Source organism: Macrotis lagotis, chromosome 1 (genome assembly GCF_037893015.1).
Source record: "Macrotis lagotis isolate mMagLag1 chromosome 1, bilby.v1.9.chrom.fasta, whole genome shotgun sequence".
Classification (NCBI taxonomy): Eukaryota; Metazoa; Chordata; class Mammalia; order Peramelemorphia; family Peramelidae; genus Macrotis; species Macrotis lagotis.
The window spans coordinates 758,072,935-758,092,974 of NC_133658.1; the positions used below are offsets into that span (position 1 = coordinate 758,072,935).

Sequence of the window (20,040 nt, forward strand, 5' to 3'; positions counted from 1 at the left end):
CATTTAAATGAAAATCTTCCTGAAATCTCTTTATTCCCAAGTTTGCTGCCAATATCCCCAAGGAAATGCTTCCATCAAATGGGCCTAGTGATGCTGGTATGGGATACCAAATCCTAGAGTGATTGTCATTGTGTATAGTAAGAAATACCTTATCTTTATTAACACTTTCCTTTCTGTGGATTTTTAATTTTGGCATGGATATAGACACAGAGATGGAGAGGGCAGCTTTCCAGATTGTCTTTGGTTCTGGTGCCATGTGCTGGCTGCTTTGAAGGAGAACACTAACCTCCCTGACTATGTGGGCTCTGCATAGCCCCTTGTGCTGACAAGTGGCTTAAATGACAAGTAACGTGCTCTCCTATCCTGCCTCCCCAAGCTGACATCTCATTTTGATGTAGCACCCAAGTTCCCAGTCACTGCGGAAGCTAGTGTGGGTGGTGGTGGTGGTGGGGAGAAATGAGAAAGACCTTATTCAGTGTTTCCATGGAAGCAGGAAAAGAGCCTTAGTGCTTTTAGTATAGGACTAAATTTTCAGGGAGGTGATTTTCACAGGTACTTGCAGCTGAAAAAACAGTTTCCCTGCCAGAAGAAGCTTTGAAATGCCTTCTTCATCCTGTTCTTACTATCTAATGTTTATTACCAGGCAAGATCCTGAACAGGCAGATTTGGATTTCTTATGGAAAGCTTTCTCCTTTCCATATACAGTTATTGTCTATGTATTAGGGAGACCAGATGCAGCTCAGGGCACCTCTTATGATCCAGGGTTGTTCCAAGCCTTTCTGGGAAGAAATTGCGTAGAAGGCTCCCATTGTGATTTTGGTAGTCATTTCATTGGTATGGGGCTGTTTTTTGACTGTGGCGGACTTGATGGCAAGTCAGGAAGCAATTCAGAGGGCAACACATTTTGATGAAACATGCTGTGGGGGCGCCCTGGCTGCTCTATTGTTTCTGGGACGCTGTGGGCAAGAGGGCCAGCTGTACTCTCTCTGTGGTGGGTGGGAGGGAAGGAGGGCCAGCTGCACCCTCTTGGTGGCTGGTAGCCAATGGAAAACATCCCAGCCTTTGGTACACACCAAAACAGCAACCTTCCCTCAGCTGGATCCCCTCAGCCCTGAGGCGAATAATAAACATGTTTTCTAACGCATCTTGGAGTCCTTTGTTTTTAAAGAAGCTGGGGAGATTCTGAGGGGCTGGGGGGAGTGGGGAAGTTTGGGGGGGGGGAGAAGGGCTGATGAAGAAGCCATGTGTGGGATTCAAAATTCAAAACAATTCAGGTCTCAGTACAAAAAACATTTATTAAGGGCTTTTGATGTTCAGAGCACTGTATGAGAATTCAGGCAAACAGCATTCAGATGGCTTCTTAGAAGAAAGACTTCTAATAAGTTTAATGAATAAATTCTCTAGGAAAGAATATGAATTTTTATCTAAAATATGCTTCAGCCATCTAGGTCTTGCTACTTTTTGATACTGATAATGTTTTCTATTAACTCGGGCAATTAGAACAAGCTTTCCTTTTAGGTAGTATCTTTTGTGATCTGCTTTTGTTGTATTTTATCCTAAACTTTGTATCCCCTTCACTTCTCAGATCAGCGTTAGTGTTTGACATTTGGTAAGATAGTAAAAATATATTTTAGTTACCACCAGACTAATATAAAATTCACACCTGTTCATACCTAGATTTTTAATGCTTCTGAGGAGCAGGCAAAAGCCTTTGCCTATCCATTTATCCGCATCCTCACAGTTGGTCTTGTCAAGGCAAAGGAAGAGCTGGAGGACCTTACTTCAGTTGATTTGCCATGGGCTCTGCCTACCCCAAGTAAGTCAAATATCTTTGCCTCTTCTAAATAGATCTGATACCTGCTTTGATCTCAGGCAAGGTCTTCATTCCCTGTTCCCCATTGTGGCAGAGCCTTAAAGCTGAGACACAACTAGGAGACTTCCACATAACAAAACATCATGGTGATTGCTTTTCTTTGCAATGTGGATGAATATTTTGGATTGTATTGGCATTTGAAGTATTGGATTAGTTCCTTGTACAAATATTCTCATTCAAATTCCAAATCTCTTTTAACTATCATATCTAAAAAGGGGAAATAATTTTTTAAAAAGAAGACCATATTTACTTCCCTAGATGGTGAAATTAGGGAGATAGTGAATCCAAATGAAAGTGTATTTGATGGCAAAGAGGGACAAAAGAAGAATGGGAGTGATCAGGAAAGGGGCTTTTGGCTTCTGTGCCTCTCTTCTATTACAGAAAAGAACCTGAATTCTTGATGAGCCCTAAAGGAGATACAGGGGAAGTTTGGATGAGTGATTATTTTCAACACTGAATAAGGGGGAAGGATAGGAGAGAGGGAGAGATTTTAGAATTCATACTTTAAAAAAATGGATGTTAAAATTTTTTAAAAATGTAATTTGGAAATATTGAACAAAATAAAATATATTTTAAAAAAGACTGAATTAAAAACCTTTACATTTAATGAAGTTCTAGATAGAGATCCTTATCCTCTCTATAAGAACATGTATTTTCTTTCTCTCTCTCTCTCTCTCTTTTTTTTTTTTTTTAGGTTTTTGCAAGGCAAACGGGATTAAGTGGCTTGCCCAAGGCCACATAGCTAAGTATTTATTAAGTGTCTGAGACTGGATTTGAACCCAGGTACTCCTGACTCCAGGGCCGGTGCTTTATCCACTATGCCACCTAGCCTCCCCTATGTATTTTCAATATATAGTGATGTTAAATGGAATCAAAGATTAATGCTTAATGTTTTCAACTTAGAATCCAATGAATTGAATTAAAATTTCAGGGAGATTTTAGCTTTTAAAAATGTTTAATATTTTATGATACATTTTTCTGTTTCTTAAAGATTACTCTTTGAAAAAGTTTTGAAAGAGCAAATCATATTACTTGTTGACAAGGACAAGAAAATGAATAAAAACTTGTGGGTGTAGATTTTTGGAGGCAGGGTGAATATATTTTACTTGTCTCTCAAACATCTTACCTTTGAACAGTTCTGGAAAGGAGGGCTTGAAATAGTGACTAAACTTTTATCTCATTTTTCTCCTTTGTATTATTTCTCTGCTTCTTACCCAGATTTCTCCTAGTTGGTGAGGTTTGTGTCTATACCCATTTTCTGTTTTCCTTTGACTATTTCTCTGGATAGAAAACCTGGGCCATGGGAATTTTACCTATTACTCAGCAGTATGCTGGCTATTTGGACGCTATCTGTATGACACTCTGAAGTATCCCATTGGCCTGGTTTCCTCCAGCTGGGCTGGAACACCTATAGAGGCCTGGTCATCTTGGCGGTCACTGCAAGCCTGTGGAGTCCCAAAGGAAGAGAAACAGTAAGTAATCAGATATATACATACATATATATGTATATATATACATATACATATATATGTATGTATGTATACACACACATACACACACACACACACACACACACACACACACATAAATCCTTTGATTGGTTTTTCAAGTCCTTTTATTACCTGGCTCCTTCCTGCCTTCCATTCTTATCCTTGACTCTACTCCACTCAGAGATATAGTGACATTTATCTTTTTGCTATACCTGGAGCAGAACACTACATCTCCTTACTCATTTCCCATATATAGAATGATTTATTTCCTCATCTCTGCTTCCTAGCTTTTTTCAAGACTTAGATTGAATCCCACTTTCTGCAAGAACCCTTACTCTTTTACTCTTCTGCTGCCCCCATCTAGTGCTTTTCTTTTGAAATTCCCTTCCTTTTATATCAGATTTGAACATAATTGATATTATCTTCCCTTTTAGAATGTGAGCCCCTTATTGGCAGGGATGGCAGTTTTGGCTTTCTTGTAACACCAGAGTTTAGTACAGTGCTTGGAATATGTAAGCATTTAATAAATATTTGTTGACTTGTCTTGAAAGCATTCAGAATTATGACTCTTCTTAGGTTCCTCCAAGAAGATTCAGAGATCTGGGACAAAATATACTCTATAGTCACATAGAGAGAGGAAGACCATAGTTTCCCTTAGGAAGTTAGTCAATAAGGCTATATATGCATGTATAAGGTATTTTTGTTATTTATTGATACAGGATGTATAGTAAGAACAGATATCTTTGAACCTTTGAACTTAGAGTCTTACTAAGTTGAGAAGTCTGTTTGGTGAATCAATAGACTTATGTTTAAATACTAATAGGTAAATCATACATTGTGTTGGTAGATAGATGAAATGGATCAGAAAATATGGGAAGACCGGAAGAGAGATCGATCTTGGATTGTATAAAGGAAGGAGAAGATCTTGTATGATTAATAGGATTTGGGGAGATCATTTAGTATATTTAAAACATTTTGTTCAAAGGTTTGGATGTAAGAGTATGAAGATTGTTAGCTTGGTTGAAAAAGAAGGTCTGAGTTGGGGCAGTGGGAGGAGCATTAGAGTGGAAAATTGGGTCTTACATAAACTCTGCCAACTTCTTTCTATGTCTTTGGTGACCCAGGACAAGCTGTCATGTTAACTAGAGACCTCAGTTCTTCAAATTTTTTGATAATTATAATTGTTCCCTTAGCACTGTAAATTGCATGATATAGTTTAATATTTTAAAAACATTTTAGGGTCCTGAAAAAAACACTTTCCCACATAGGATAGAGATTTTTCACTTTACATGAAAGCGTGGCTAAATTTCTCTCTGTAGTAGGAGTCCCTGGGGGAGTTAATACTTTTTTTTTTGTTGGAAATAGCACCTAAATGAAAATTGGAGTGCCTCTCATCTTAAGTATTATCTGGTAGTCCCATTGTTTCTCATCTATTGCAGGATTCCTTTACTCAGTGACCCCACCCACCCACCCAGTGGCCCCACTGAACACTCCATACTTTGGAATTCAATGATCCATCCACTACTCAATATGACATTAAAAGGAGTGGTATGGTACCAGGGTAAGTATCTAGGCTGCTGTTATTTAATTCTCCATTCTATCTTTACAAGATTGTCCCTCATTTCTTATATCTATTATTGTTTTTCAGGAGAAAATAATGCATACTATAACACTGATTTGTACAACTGCACCTTTCCTGCTCTCATTGAAGATTGGCGCCAGGCTTTCCACTATGGCTCTCAAGGGCAGACACAGCGACTTTTCCCCTTTGGGTTTGTGCAAGTATGTGATAGGAAGAAAAGGAGTTTATAGTGAAACCTAGTGGTGATGTATTATGTTGATAGATCTCAATAGATCATTTTTCTTTTGTCTTTTATACTCAGGAAGCAAGAATCAAGGCTTGGTTTCCCTCCAATTTACATGTAGAGAAAGTGAGTTATAGATTTAGAGTTAAAAATGATTTTATAGCCCGTATAGTACAATCTTCCACCTATTATGAGAATTTTTTCTACAACATCTCAGACAAATGACTATCCATGTCTGTACTTGAACACTTTCAGGGACAAAGAAGTTTTCCATTTCATTTTTGGAGAAGAGAATGGTTTTATCCAAGTTTTATGTCTTTTCTTTTCTGACTATTCTAGAATTATAGGTAATAGAAATAGGGAGAGAGAGATCTGTTTGGCAACTTCTCTGCAAATTTTAGTCTTAAAAAGTTGCCTTGAGCACCAATAGGTTAAATGACTTGTCTAGGACTACTCAGCTAAAAATATATATATATATATATATATATATATATATATATATATATACACACACATATATGAATTGGTGCTCATGGCACTTCTGTACATTGCAGAGATGGAATTTACAATCTCTGCAATGTACAGAAGTGCCATGAGCACCAATTCATATATATATATATATATATATACATATATGTGTGTGTGTGTATATATATATATATATATATATATATATATATATATATATATATATATATCAGGGATAAGACTTGAAACAAGTCTTTTGTTTTTAATTTTTTTTAATTACCGAGGATTTATTTTCTTTCCTTTTCACCTCCAACTAAATTGGGAGGGAAGGGTAAGGCAAAACAAACAAACCAAGTCCTTGTAACAATATGCATAGTGAAGCAACACAAATTTCCTAGACTATTTCCAAAAATGCATACCTTTGTTTCTTGTATCCATATCACCTCTGTCAGGAGGTGAGTAGCATGAAACCAAAGTCATTAAGGCAAAAGGGGTCCCTAAAATAATGGCTGGCCATTGCATTAATCAAAATTCTTAAGTCTTTCAAATTTGTCTTTACAGTATTATTCCTTTCATTGTTACTGTGTAAATTGTTTCTGGTTCTGCTAGAGTCAGTATTTGTTGCATGCAAATTTTCTTGGCTCCAAGGACAGATTTATATGCTATGCCATGCTACTGTTAAAAGAATTATATTTCCTTTATCTGGAATCTGCCCTCCTCTTAGCTAAAAATATCTTCACATTTATGATAATGATTATCCTCATAGGATTTTTTAAATTGAACAGATGATGCTTGAAAGACAATAAATGGGGATTCTGAAAATGATGAAATTTTCTTTCTTTTCTTGTATTATGGCTGCTGCTGGTGGTGGTGGTGTGGTGTGTGTTTTCTATCTAGTGGTAGGTAATGTGTTTCAACATGAATTCCTCTGGAATTGTGATTTGTCATTGTGTTGATCAGAAGTCTTGAACCCTTAACAGTTTTTTTATATTATTGCTGTTATTTTATAAATTGTTCTCTGGCTTTTGCTCACTTAATTCTTCAGCAGTTCATGTAAATCTTCCCAGTTTCCTCTGAAACTATCCCCTTCATCATTACTTATAATTGACTCCTTTTTCATTCATGCCCAATTTTTTATGACCCCCATTTGGGATTTTCTTTGCAAAGATCCTGGAGTGATTTGCCATAAACTTCTCTAGCTCATTTTACAGATGAAGAAACGGAGGCAAACAGTGCTAAGTGACTTGTCCAGGGTCACACAGCTAGTAAATTGTCTGAGGCCAGATTTGAACTCATGAAGTTGAGTCTTTCTGACTTCAGACCTAGTGCTTGATCCACTTTGCCATGTAGATGCCATTTCTTACAATTCAATAGTATTCCAACATATTCAGTATACTTTCAGGTGTTCAAGCAACTGGATTATGTGATGTAGAACAACACTGAGCTTGGATTTAGGAAGATCTCAGTTCAGATCTGACCTCAGGCACTTATTGACTTCATGATCCTAAGAAAGTCATTTAATTTGTCTGCCGCACTTTTTCCAACTGTAAAATGGAGATAATAATAGCACCTCCCTCCTAGGGATATTATAAGGATCAAATGAAATAATATTTGTAAAGCTCTTAGCACAGTTCCTGGCACACAGTAAGTAGGCACTTAATAAATGCTTATTCTCTTCATTTCCTTTTCCCAATTGATGGGCACCTCTTCAGCTTCTAATTCTTTGCTACTACAATAAATTTCTGCTTTAAATATTTTATACATTATCTTTTTAAAATCCCTTTGGTAGATAGATCTACTAGCAGGATCACAGGGTCTAAAGATAATTTATCCTATTTTTTAGCATGGTTCCAAAATCTGAAATTATAAACTGGGGTTAGTTCACAGGTCCACCTACAGCCTCTTCTGCTTTCGTCTGATGGATGTGAGGTGATACCTGAGCTGATTTAATTTGTATTTCTCTAGTTATTTGTGATTTAGGATTTTTTTTTTTAAATCTGACTATTGATAGTTTGTATTTTATCCTCTGAAAACTTCCAGTTCATATCCTTTTGATCATTTATTAATTGGGGAACGATTCTTATTTCTCATAACTTGAAATCAATTCTCTACATATCTTAAAAATAAGGCAGAGAAACTTGTTGCAAAGATCTCTTCCCTCAATTTCTTTCTTTTCTTAAAAATTTTAGCTATATTTGTTTTGCTTCTGTTAAATCTTTTTAGTTTTAGGTTGTGAAAGTTCATTTTATTTCCTGTGACCTTCTTTATGTATTGTTTGGTCATGAGCTCTTCCCCTTTCCATAAATCCAAGAGGGATTACTTCCATGTTACTATAATTTGTGTTACTCTTTTTGTCTAAATCATGTACCTTTTTAAGAACTTATCTTGGTAGACTGTGTTAGATACTGGTCTATATCTAATTTCTATTAGATTACTTTGGGTTTTGTCTAATAACTTGGATCTCTGGATTTATCATATGCTAAACTCATTTGCTTCTGGATATTGTGTACCTAATCTATACCAACTGATCAACCTCTCTACTTACCTGGTACCAAATTGTTTTGATGGTTGTGGTTTCGTAGTATAGTTTGAGATCTGATATTGGTAAGCCCTTTTCCTTTGCGTTATTAATTTTTATAATCACATTTCAGTAACATCTTGAAAATGGTAATACTTTCTCTTTTAGTTAAGCCCATTTTTTAAATAATTTTTTTAAAATTACATGGAGAAACAATTTTAGCATTTTAAAAAAATTTTGAGTTTCAAATTCTCTTTCTCTTTCCTCTCCTCTCAATGAAAAAGCTAACAGTTTGACATAGGTAATACATGTATAGTTGTGAAAGAAAACACAGACAAAAAAATAACTCCAAGGAAATAAAGAAAAGTATCTGCCTTCAGACTCCATCAGTTCTTTCTTTAGAGATGTTTAGTACTTTTCATCATAAGTCCTTCAGAATTTTCTTATCTCCATTTTTTTTTTTAGGTTTTTGCAAGACAATGGGGTTTAAGTGGCTTGCCCAAGGCCACACAGCTAGGTAATTATTAAGTTTTTGAGGCCAGATTTGAACTCAGGTACTCCTGACTCCAGGCTGGTGCTCTATCCACTGCGCCACCTAGCTGCCCCTTCCATTTTTCTTAATAAAAATTTTCTTTTTCCTTATACTTCTTGATTTCTCGATATTTCTATTGATCTCCTGCATCTCTTTCTCTTAAGTTCTTATTCTTTTTAGGCAACCTTATAACATTTTTTAATATACATGTAAAACCTTTCTTTTTTAACAATTTAAGTTAATCTGTTAGATCTAATTTTTCCCAAGAAAATTCTTGCTTTTGGTTATCCCATAAGTAGCATTCCTTTATATTTTCATTTTTCACTTTGTTAACTTTCATTTGATTATGTTGTTTCTCTTCCTTTGTAATATATATACCCTTTGAGTAGTTGCTTCTGAAATAGCTTACTTCTTTTTCCTCATGGTTTTTCAGCTTTATTTAAATATTTTCTCATTACAAATTTGCATATTATGCAAAATTAATTCCTGCATTAGCCATAGCCAATAAAAATAAAGAAAAATAAGAAATTATGCTTCTGTCTGTAATATGAGTCCATCAGATCTATCTGGAGGTGGATAGCATGTTTCATTTGTATCCTTTGGAATTGTGGTTGGTCATTGTGTTGATAAAAGTTGATGAACTTATGCAAAATTCTCTAAGTTCATGAAAGTCTTCTGACCTTCTTTCTTTAACCAATTTTTTCAGAATTTTTTCTGAAACCATCCCTTTTATCATTTCTTACAGCACAATTGTTTTTTGTGTATATATATGTCATTTCCCCCTTTAGGGGGTAAAGACTTAGTAGTGGTATTGCTGGATCAAAGGATATGAATAGTTTAATAGCTTTTTAACATGGTTCCAAATTGCTTTCCAGACTAGTTGGACTGGTTCATAGCTCTACCAACAGTGCATTAATGTACCTGTTTTCCCATAGCCTTTCTAAGATTTGTAATTTTTCTTTTTTTATCATCACTGCAATCTAATGGGTAAAAGGTGGTACCTGGGAGTTGTTTTAATGTGCATTTCTCTTATTATTAGTAATTTAGAACATTTTTTCATCTGGTTATTAATAGCTTAAATTCCTCTGAAAGCTACTTATTTATATCCTTGACTTTTTGTTTGGGGAATGATTCCTTTTCTGATAATTTTGACTCAGGACCCTATATATCTTACAAATGAAACCTCTGTCAGAGAAACTTGCTACAAGATAGTTTTTCTTATTCTAATTTTAGCTGCATGGTCTTTATTCAAAGCATTTTTAATTTTATGTATTCAAAATGACCCATTTTACTGTCATTGAACTTCCCTATCTTTTGTTTGATTATGAACTCTTCCCCTGTCCATGAATCTGACAGGTAATTTCTTTCATGCTTCACTAATTTGCTTATGATATTACCTTTTATGTCTAAATCATGTGCGCATTTTGAGCTTATGTTGATGGAGGGAGATAATGGTCTATTTTGGTCTAGAGATTGGTCTGGTTTCTTTTAGATTTCTTTGTTGAATACTGAGTTCTTGCCCCAATATTTCGGATCTTTGGGCTTTTCTAATACTATATTACTGTGCTCATTTACTTCTGTAGTTTATGTACCTAATCTGTTCCATCTTTCTACCTATATATTTCTTTCCTGATACCAAATTGTTCTGATGATTATAGCTTTATAGAATAGTTTGAGAGCTATTATTTTTAGAACCAAATTCTCCTTTTCCCCTCCCCATACCCTTTTACATTGATATTCTTGACTTTTTGTTTCTTTCGATGAATTTTGTTTTTCTAGTTCTGTAAGGTAATTTTTTGGTAGTTTGTTTAGCAAGGTACTCAATAAGTAAATTAAGTATTGTAATTTTTATTATATTGACTCAGTTTACATGAGCAATTAATATTTCTCCAATTTTTAGATCCATCTTTATAATAAGAATGTTTTATAATTGTGTTCATATAATTCCTCTGTCTTGGCTATATATATCATACTATCCAAAGTTATTTTTAAATGAAATTTAAATTTCTCTATCTCTTCCTGCTGGCTTTTATTGGTGATATGAACAAATGCAGATGATTTATGTGTTTATTTTATATCATACAATTATTCTGAAGTTAATTGTTTTGATTAGTTTTTTAATTGACTATCTGAGGTTCTCTAAGTAAACCATAATATCATCTGCTGAAAGTGATAGTTTTGTTTCTTATTCCTATAGCTATCATTTCTAGTACAATACTATATTGAATTGTAATGGTAATAGACATCTTTGCCTCTCCCCTGATGTTTTTGGAAAGGCTTTTAGCTTATCCTTATTATGGATAGTATTTGGTTTTGATTTTATATGGCTATTACTTTTCATTTTAAGGAAAACACCATTTATTCCTATTCTAGCATTTTTTTAAAAAAAGGAATGAGTATTGTACTTTGCCAAAAGTTGTTTTGTACATATATATCAGTTTCACTTTATATATGCAGTGCTTCTCTGTTTTCCCCCTCTTGTTTTTAGCACTCTATTTTCCTGTGTAATTTAAATGTTTATTTATATATGTGTGTGTGTGTGTGTGTGTGTGTATTTATATATCCATATATGGTTAAGCATCTGAAAGTCATTGATTAGCTACTTGGGATAAAATATGTAGGACACTTAAATTACTTTCCTATATACAGTGTGAATAACTTGACATAGTCGGACTCCTTTGACCCTAGTCTTCTAGACTTGGGAGCTTGTAGCTGCCTTGGGAAGTCTGATTTGGGTCTACATCATCTCCCTGGCTAGAGGACTCTTGCTTGGTGTGATTTTAATCCACTTGAGGGGTTGTTTTTGGGTAGTCTCAGTTTCATTGAACATATTGTTCCCCATGAAAGAACTACAGGATCACCAGAATCATGAATAAAATTTCCTAGTTCTTCTCTAAGGACAATTTTACCCCATCACGGGGTCTTAATTGTCCAATAATTTGAGTATCTAGATTGGATATACTTAATACCCTGTAGTGTCCATTTTTTGTATTCTGGAATGTTCTTGAGCTTACTGAGGACATCTGATTGTTACACAAGCTTTTTTTTTTATCACCTCCCTTTTATAGCCTTTTCCCAAGTTCATCCTTTTATTTTCAAGGAATCTGAAACCTCCCACCTCAGTTTCAAATGGGCCAGATGGAACCTGAACACTTTCCCCCTCTTTCTTCCTTGCCTTTATCAAAATTAAAACAGAAATATCAATAAAAAAATTGATGTTCATTCTTCCTAGTCCTTGTTAGCTGGGAAATATGCTTGCCAACTGTCTTACAACCTTATTAATCTTGTTATTCCAAAAAGAGGGGAAACAGAATCTCAACAGAACCAGACATAAAATATATATAAAAAGACTGGAATTAATGTCTAAATTAGACTTTATTCCAATAGATCCCACAGTGTTACTTTTTTCCTCACCATCTTCCAGTCTCTTTTGGTTCCATTTCACAGCATCCCTTTTTTAGAGAAATGATTTTTTTTTAATAGATTATCCTTCCATTAAATTTCCTATACTTTTCCCATTACTTTGACTCTTGTCTATAGTTCTGGACATTATAGTTAGACTTAGCTATTATTATTGTTTCAATTATATCTCTTTGTGACCTCATCTGGGGATTTCTTGGCAGCTCATTTAATAGATGAAGAAACGGAGGCAAACAGGGTTAAATGACTTGTCTAGAACCACACAGCTAGTAAGTATATGAGCCCAGATTTGAACTTACTAAGATGAGTTTTCCTGTCCCCAGGCCCAGCACTCTAACCACTGTACCACCTGGCTGTCTAAGATTTCTTTTACCTGTGTACTTCTCCTTGAAATCATACGTATAATTGAGATTTGTTTCCCTGAGATTTGAATAAGGATAAATAATTATTTCTTTGGAAAGAGCACTGACTTGACTCTGCCATGATAGAGGTCCTTAGATAAGTCATTTAATCTTTTTGTAACATTACTAGATAGTGAACAGAGGATACAGAAAGGTCACTAATGTTAGGAATTTAAATTTTATTTAGGGATATAGAAAATGAATTTAGAAGATAAGTAATAGTACAACAATAACATTGAAGTGCAAATGAATATTATAGGCAACAATTGATACAGAAGTTCAGAAAAAAGGAGGGCTTTTTACAGTAATCAAGAAATGGTTAAGGAATGTTTTATGGAGGATTGAATTTGAACTAGACTTTAGAGGATGTGCAAGATAGAGAAGTGTAGAGAAAGTAAAATTGGTTCTCTATTCCAGACTGGGAAAACAAAATGGCAAAAGTGTGGAAGTAGAAATGAATAAGGCATGTTTGGGGCACAAGGGAAACACAAATGTATCTTGCAACTGAAGGGAGTAACAAGAGAAGCTGAAAAGATAGAAGCCAAATTGTTGATGGTCTTGAATGCTAGATTTAAAAAAAATTTATTTTGTCTAATAGTCAATAGAAAAAAAGCAGGGCTTTTTTTGGTTTTTACCACAGTTGGGGTTAAATGACTTGCCCAAGGCCACACAGCTAAGCAAGTAGTAAGTGTCTGAGGTTGGATTTGAACTGAGCATTTTAAAGGAAAATTAAGGTGGTCATAGTGTGTAATACTATTTTGAATTGGATGGGAAGATTACAAATTTAGTTAGAAAGGACCTTGAAACATAATAGTCTACCTACCTCATTTTACAAATGAGCTGGTCAAAGTATGCAAGACAGTTCAGAACTGGGCTGGGAGTTTTACAGATTTAGAGCTAGAAGGGACCTTAGAAGATACAAATAAGGAAACATGCTCAGAGATTTCAAAGGACTTGCAGGATTGATCTTATATATGTAGTAAGTGGCAGAGCTGGGATTTGTAGGCAGGACCTTGAATTCCAGTTTTAGTATTCTTTCTATTACAGACAGTTTTCACTTTAGGTAAGTGGACTGTTTTGTACACCTTTACATGTTAGTTTGCCCACTGATGGGGAAGCAGAAAGACAGACACATGGGGTCTGACACAGGGATGGGGAGCAAAAGTCTTCTTTCTCAGCCTTGGAGATCTCATGCCAAATCCCAGTCTGATGGTGGTGGTGGTGATCTCTCCACATGTCTATTCTTCTGTTTTCATTTGGAGTTTTCTCTTTTAGACTTTTTTATTTTGGTGTTGGTGAGGTTTAGAGTTGTGAGCTGAGGGGCAGGAGCAGAGAGGGAGGGGGAGGGAGAGGGGGAAAGCACAGCACTGTAAACTAAAGTTAACATAAGTGTTTATTTGGAATGTGGATTTCTTTCAGAATGTAAAGTTGAATTTTCATAATACCAATTTAGTAAAACAAGTACTACTCTAGGGTATTATTGAGGGCAGACTAAAGTGTGGGTGATCATTTGCTCATCTATAAAGTGACATGTTAGATAGTAAGATCTCTTCTAGTATTAAAATAGTATCATTCTATGTTCCATTTTCTAGACTATCATATATTTTTGATCCTTTAGATTCTACATAGTAGTCTTCCTACCTGATGGCATGTGACAAGTCAGGAAAAATCCAAAACAAAACCAGTTCCTGGTTTTGCTTTATACCTGACTTGTTTGTGCTTGACTGTCCCTGATCATCCTATTTTTAATCTTTTGGAACTATCATTTTGTTCTAATCTTATCTTTCTCTTAATATCACTTCCTGCAATTGCATCCACATTTGCTCTTATTCTCAAATGAAGTCAACATGACAGTTGTAATTGTTAAGATTTAATTAAGGAAGATTAAGAATTTAATCTTTAGTAAATTCCATACCCTTGGGAATTTAGGGAAGCTTTTATACTGACAAAATAGAGTTATTTATGTAGGTTCCCTCAAGTGTGACCATTTGTACACTTTGATGAACTTTATTATGAATAGTTACAAATATCTCAACTGGTCTTTATAGTGTGGGCAGAACCTTTAATGTCTAGGCTTGAGAAAATGTCTTTTTGGCTCAAAAAGTAGAGATGCTAGTGCCTCCCTGTGGTTAGACTATAGTAGTGTAGTCAAATATTACCATGGAGAATCAAGAGTAGGAATTTACTTGCTTTCTGCAAGTATAATTGTGTGATAACTCATTTATCTAGGACCAAATAGCCATCAGGAATGATTATCGTCTGTTTGCATTTGTGTTGTGTGTGTGTGTGTGTGTGTGTGTGTGTGTGTGACAGCAGCAGATAGAATTTTTTGGAAGAAAACATTTCCTTAGTCTTAATTTACTAACTCCAAGCTTGACCTGAAGAAGTGAAAATCAGAGTAGTACAGATGTATCAACATCAATGTTTGTCCCATTTAGGTTACAGGATGAACTTGGCCGACAGTGCTACCCTTTTTATCCCTACTGTGGTTTTTAGAATTAAGACATTGAACTTGAAACCTTGTTGTGAGTTTTTAGTACTTTTTTTTAATGTTTTTTGCAAGGCAAATGGGGTTAAGTGGCTTGCCCAAGGCCACACAGCTAGGTAATTATTAAGTGTCTGAGACCGGATTTGAATCCAGGTGCTCCTGACTCCAGGGCCGGTGCTTTATCCACTGCACCACCTAGCTGCCCCCAATTTTTAGTATTCTTGATACTGTAATATGATCATCAGTCACAGGACCTTCAGATTGGTTTTCACAGTTTACTTTTATATAACTTTTCATGGTAGGGGGAACCAAAAACAAAAAATCCAACTCTACACTCATATACCATGGCTTAACCATTCTTCCTGATAGTATCTATTCTTACTTATGATCTAATTCATTTCTATTAAGAAAGTTGGGAGCATCCCTATTTCTATATGATGTAAAGATATTCTCAGTTGTTTTCTTTCTGCTCTGTTTTCTTCCTGACTGAAGCAGCAGAAAAGTATAATTTGCCTCAGATTTGCAGGGATGGTTTCAGATGATTATGGGCAGACTATAGGAAAAGAGATCAGATGACACTACTTTCCTTTTATGATGAAGTTTTGTGGATATGCAGATAAAGGCAGAAATGGAATTGAGGCATTATGGTCAGATGTTGGGGAGTTAAGAAATGCAGGTTCTGTTCCTGAAAATAACTATCAAATACTGATATGAACATATGGCTAATGAATCATGGAAATTAATGGAGCTGAGATTGGTATATTAGTGTTGTAAATTAAGTATAAAATATTTTACTAACAAAATGGTATTGGAGAGGAGGAATAAAATGATGCAAACTAAAGAATACACAGATAAAAGAAAGGTAAGAAAGTTTCTGCTTTCAAGGAATTCACGGTCTATTGGAGCTAGGTTGGAAGTGTTTTTAAAAGTGATTAACAGAAGATTTTATATTTTAGAGATGACAGGGAGCCACTGGATTTTAAGTGTGTGTGTGTGTGTTGTGTGTGTGTGTGGTGGCATGCTTAAATCTGCATTTCAGGAGTATTAATTTGACAGTGGAGTACAGGAAGACTGGGATTGAAGCATGCTTATCAAATTTGTAAACAACAGAGTTGGGATAGAACTAGGATTCAAAAATGCCTTGACAGGTTAATTAGAGCATTAGTTTGAATTTAATAAGATAAAATTCTATAGGGATAAATGTTAAATCTTAAATTTATATTGAAAAGTAAATTTCACAATTACAGGACAGGAAATGGTTAGATGGTTAGTTGGTAATTTGTCTGAAAAAGATCTCTCAAGTTGTGTCAGCAGGTGTGATAAGACATCTATAATGGTTTTAGGCATTTTAAATATTATGTTTAGGTCTGGGTGCCATAGTTTGATTTATCAGAGCATCCAGAAGGTAAACAGGGTGGAGACATATTTTGAGTCCATTGTCATGCTTGAGAAAGCAAAACTAGGAACAATGAAGGGGTGGTAAGATATACAGAGCCAATTTTAGGCTCCAGATTAGGACAAAACTTCTTAATTAGTAGACCAATTGGTTATTGATGGGTTTCCTATCACAGGAAGTCTTCAAGTAGAGGCTAGATGATTACATTAGGGATCAAAATATTGGGCATTTTTTCATGAGTGGGGGTTTCTGAGGTGGGGAGGGATATGAGATGGACTAAGATAGCCTCCCAAACCCTCCCAACTCTAAAATTGCTTGATTCTGTGACTTTTCTATGATGTCTTCCTTGTCCACAAGCGATCTCTGCTTTCTTTGAAACTCATAGCACTGTCTTTATCTTTTACTGGGCATTTAATCATATGGAAGAGACTTGTATCTTATACTTTCCATTCCCTAAAATTATAATTCATACAAGAGAGAGCCCTTCTAGTGGGGAAAAAATTAAGTCAGAATCTAGCATGTTACTAATATTTTTCTTTAGTTATCTACAACTCTGAACCAAATATTTTTCTTCTCTAGTTATCTACAACTATGTCTAAGGATGAGGATTATGGATTCCCAAGAATCCGTTGGCATCAAACAGCTGATCTTGGCAGTGTCCCCAATGTGAGGATGCCCAATACCTTCATGGCTGTGGCAATGGATCTCTGTGATAGAGATTCTCCTTTTGGAAGGTACAAGTTTTGGATTTGACTTGAGTAATGTGTATTTTGTTCAGAGGCATGGCCTCCTCATTTTGAGGAGAGAACAGAGTAGGGCTGTTTGAGAAAGAGGATATTGTGGGGGAAATGGGAAACTAATCTGGGTCAGAAACCAGGTGGCTTTAGGATGGAGTGAGGAATACCCAGGGGAGCAGCTGACTTAGGTGAATTTCTTTATAGCTTTGGAACCTGATCTGAATTGGACCTTCTATCACCTCCTTTGGTTAACGCCATTCATCAGTTTAAGGAAAGAGGGAACCAAGCTAGCACTTTTGGACACCATTCACCATAATTCTGCTTAATAGCTTGGGACTACAGATGACTGCCCAACTATATCCTGTTTGGAAAATTATTTAGATTTTTTTTTCAGCTGATTGAACTTTTTAAACCCCTAATACTCTACATGTTCTTTTTTTTTTTTATAGTATTCATCCTAGAGATAAGCAAACTGTGGCCTATAGATTGCACTTGGGGGCTCGTGCTGTAGCTTATGGAGAGAAGATGCTTCCTTTTCAGGGTCCACTGCCTGAGACGCTTGTACTCTTAGTTGACAAGGAACTTCTCAAACTTGAATACCATCAGAAAATCCAAGTGCAGAAGCAAGATGACAAGATCTATGAGGTGAGGCATAGCAAAATAATTGAAGATTCAACTCACCAAAGGGTCCCTTAATAAATTTAATTGTAATATTTCTGTGGGTCAGGACCAAGAGTGAAATGTACAACAGATATAACAAATATTATTAGCAAGTTGAGCATGTAAGCAAATTGAAGGCAAATCTTAAGAGAGTTAGGAAACAGAAAATGGGACCTTAGTTCCTGGGATATTGTAATGAGGTTTGCTACCTTACAGGCCACATACCTAAATGCACTCCTATCTTTAGAATATTAACCTTGTACTTTGACTGTGTTTAAAATTTCATTAGTGATTATTTTGTGTTAACCATATCCTCTTTTAAATATGCAAATGTTTTATATGGGTTAAGCTTTGGCAATTAGCTAGCTATATTTTAGCCAAGAATTAGTCAGTCCTTCATACTGGAGGAAATAGACATCCAAAGATAAAGTGATTTGTCTAGAGCCACACACAGCAAATAGCATTTGTTAGATTTGGAGTCAGAAACCCTGGGTCCAAATTCCAACTCTACAATTTATTGTTTCTCTGAACCTTAGTTTTCTCATTTGAAAAATGAGGGGTTTGGATGATATGATCTCTGAGGTTCCTTCTCTATGAACCTTACAGAGGGCAACACTAGAATACTGGGGAAATGGTGGAAGGGAAAAAATGGAGGATGCCAAATGAAAACTATGTCAACCCAGAAATTCTACCTCAGGAGCCACAATTACCATTCCTCTTTGTCTTATCTGCTTATATGACTTTCCCCTACCTATGTCATTCTCTCCTTCCCACTTCCCTCCCCATAGATGCCCTTTCTGAGGGCAAAGTCTTTGTATCTTGAGGGTCGATGCACAGTGCCTCCAACTTAGTAGGTCCCTAATAAACTTTTTTTTTGCAAGGCAATGAGGTTAAGTGGTTTGTTCAAGGTCACACAGCTAAGTATTAAGTGCCTGAGTCCGAATTTGAACTCAGGTCTTCCTGACTCCAGGGTTGGCACTCTATCCACTGCACCACCAGGCTGCCCTCCTTATAAAGTCTTGGTAAGACTGCAATTTTACTTTTGTTTAGGTGTAATAGGCCTTTTTTCATCTTAGATCCTCTCATTTACTAGGAACCACAGGTTTTGGTCAAGAAGGATTTAAGGATTTGCTTAAAGTTCCTTCTGTGATCTTTAAAGTACTTCTCTGTTCCCCTCTTGATTTATATATCAGGGTCACTGCCAAAGTTACATTCTTAACATCTGCCTGAAGTTCCTTAGGCCTTGAAAATGAAAGCTTTGCTAGCTTTAGCCCCATTGGTGGGTGGTCAGTGGTGGTGCCTCTGCACCAAGCCTTTAATTTTGGATGGAGAAAAGCACTTTAGTATATGCCAAGGACTGTGCAACATATTAGGGATAGAGTATACAGACTTGTTTCTCTTGTTGTTTCCTATTCCTAGTTATTATAAGAAATGTGCTCAAGACCAGGAGTTAATCTTCTCTCCTGTTATTCCTTAGCCATGGGAAATTTCTTGAAACCAAATCTGATTTAGTTGACGGGACCTCTTCTTGTTTCAGATTTCATGCTGCAGTGACCATCAGTGCCAGTGGATTCCAGCCCTTATGGGCAACTCCTCCTCCAAAACTCTCTTCCTTAGAGTTGATTCCTGCCATGGCACCGTGACTGCTCTCCGCTATGCCTGGACTACATGGCCATGTGAATACAAACAGTGCCCCATTTACAATCCTGGCAGTGCCTTGCCAGCCCCACCATTCATCACAGTCATTTAGAGCTAAGACTCCTGATTGTGGAAAATTTGGGGAGGAAAAGGAATTAAAAAAAAAGTTGGGCTGAGATTTCATTTCAATTGAGCTCTGATTAGATTTTAAATGAAATGCTCAATTCTTAAATTTCTGCCTGCTTTTCTATAAAAATAACCACAGGTGGAAACTTGAGAAATTAGCCAGAGGGGTAGCTAGGTGATACAGTGAATGAGCACTGGTTGTGGAGTCAAATCCAGTTCAAATCCAGCCTCAGCCACTTACTAGCTGTGTGACCTTGGGCAAGTCACTTAACCCCATTTGCCTTAGAAGAAAAGCCAGCCAGAACTAAACAGATTTAATAACTCAAATATCAAAGTATCAGTAGCACTGATATTTTCTCATAGAAGTTCTTCATAGTCACATTGTGAGAAATAGTTTAAGCACTGTTCTTAATTTAAAATTTAAATTCCATAAGAAAGTACAATATAAAAAAAGACTTAGAAGAAACATTTAAAGTGAAATTATCATC

The 20,040-nt window shown here is 35.8% G+C and overlaps 1 protein-coding gene across 3 annotated transcripts in view; it reads left to right on the forward strand.

Moving 5' to 3' along the window:
• The window catches only part of SIAE (sialic acid acetylesterase), a 49,805-nt gene extending 30,201 nt beyond the window's left edge, over window positions 1–19,604 (forward strand). For 2 of the 3 annotated variants that reach the window (XM_074216423.1, XM_074216425.1), the window contains exons 4-11: window positions 1,678–1,816; window positions 3,162–3,345; window positions 4,803–4,924; window positions 5,012–5,145; window positions 5,247–5,294; window positions 16,971–17,125; window positions 17,578–17,773; window positions 19,326–19,604. In XM_074216423.1, coding sequence (XP_074072524.1) covers window positions 1,678–1,816; window positions 3,162–3,345; window positions 4,803–4,924; window positions 5,012–5,145; window positions 5,247–5,294; window positions 16,971–17,125; window positions 17,578–17,773; window positions 19,326–19,538 — 1,191 coding nt within the window. In that variant the 3' untranslated portion in view covers window positions 19,539–19,604. The remainder of the gene's footprint in view (window positions 1–1,677; window positions 1,817–3,161; window positions 3,346–4,802; window positions 4,925–5,011; window positions 5,146–5,246; window positions 5,295–16,970; window positions 17,126–17,577; window positions 17,774–19,325) is intronic. The other variant, XM_074216424.1, reaches the window with a different exon arrangement.
• Window positions 19,605–20,040: the final 436 nt, after the last annotated feature.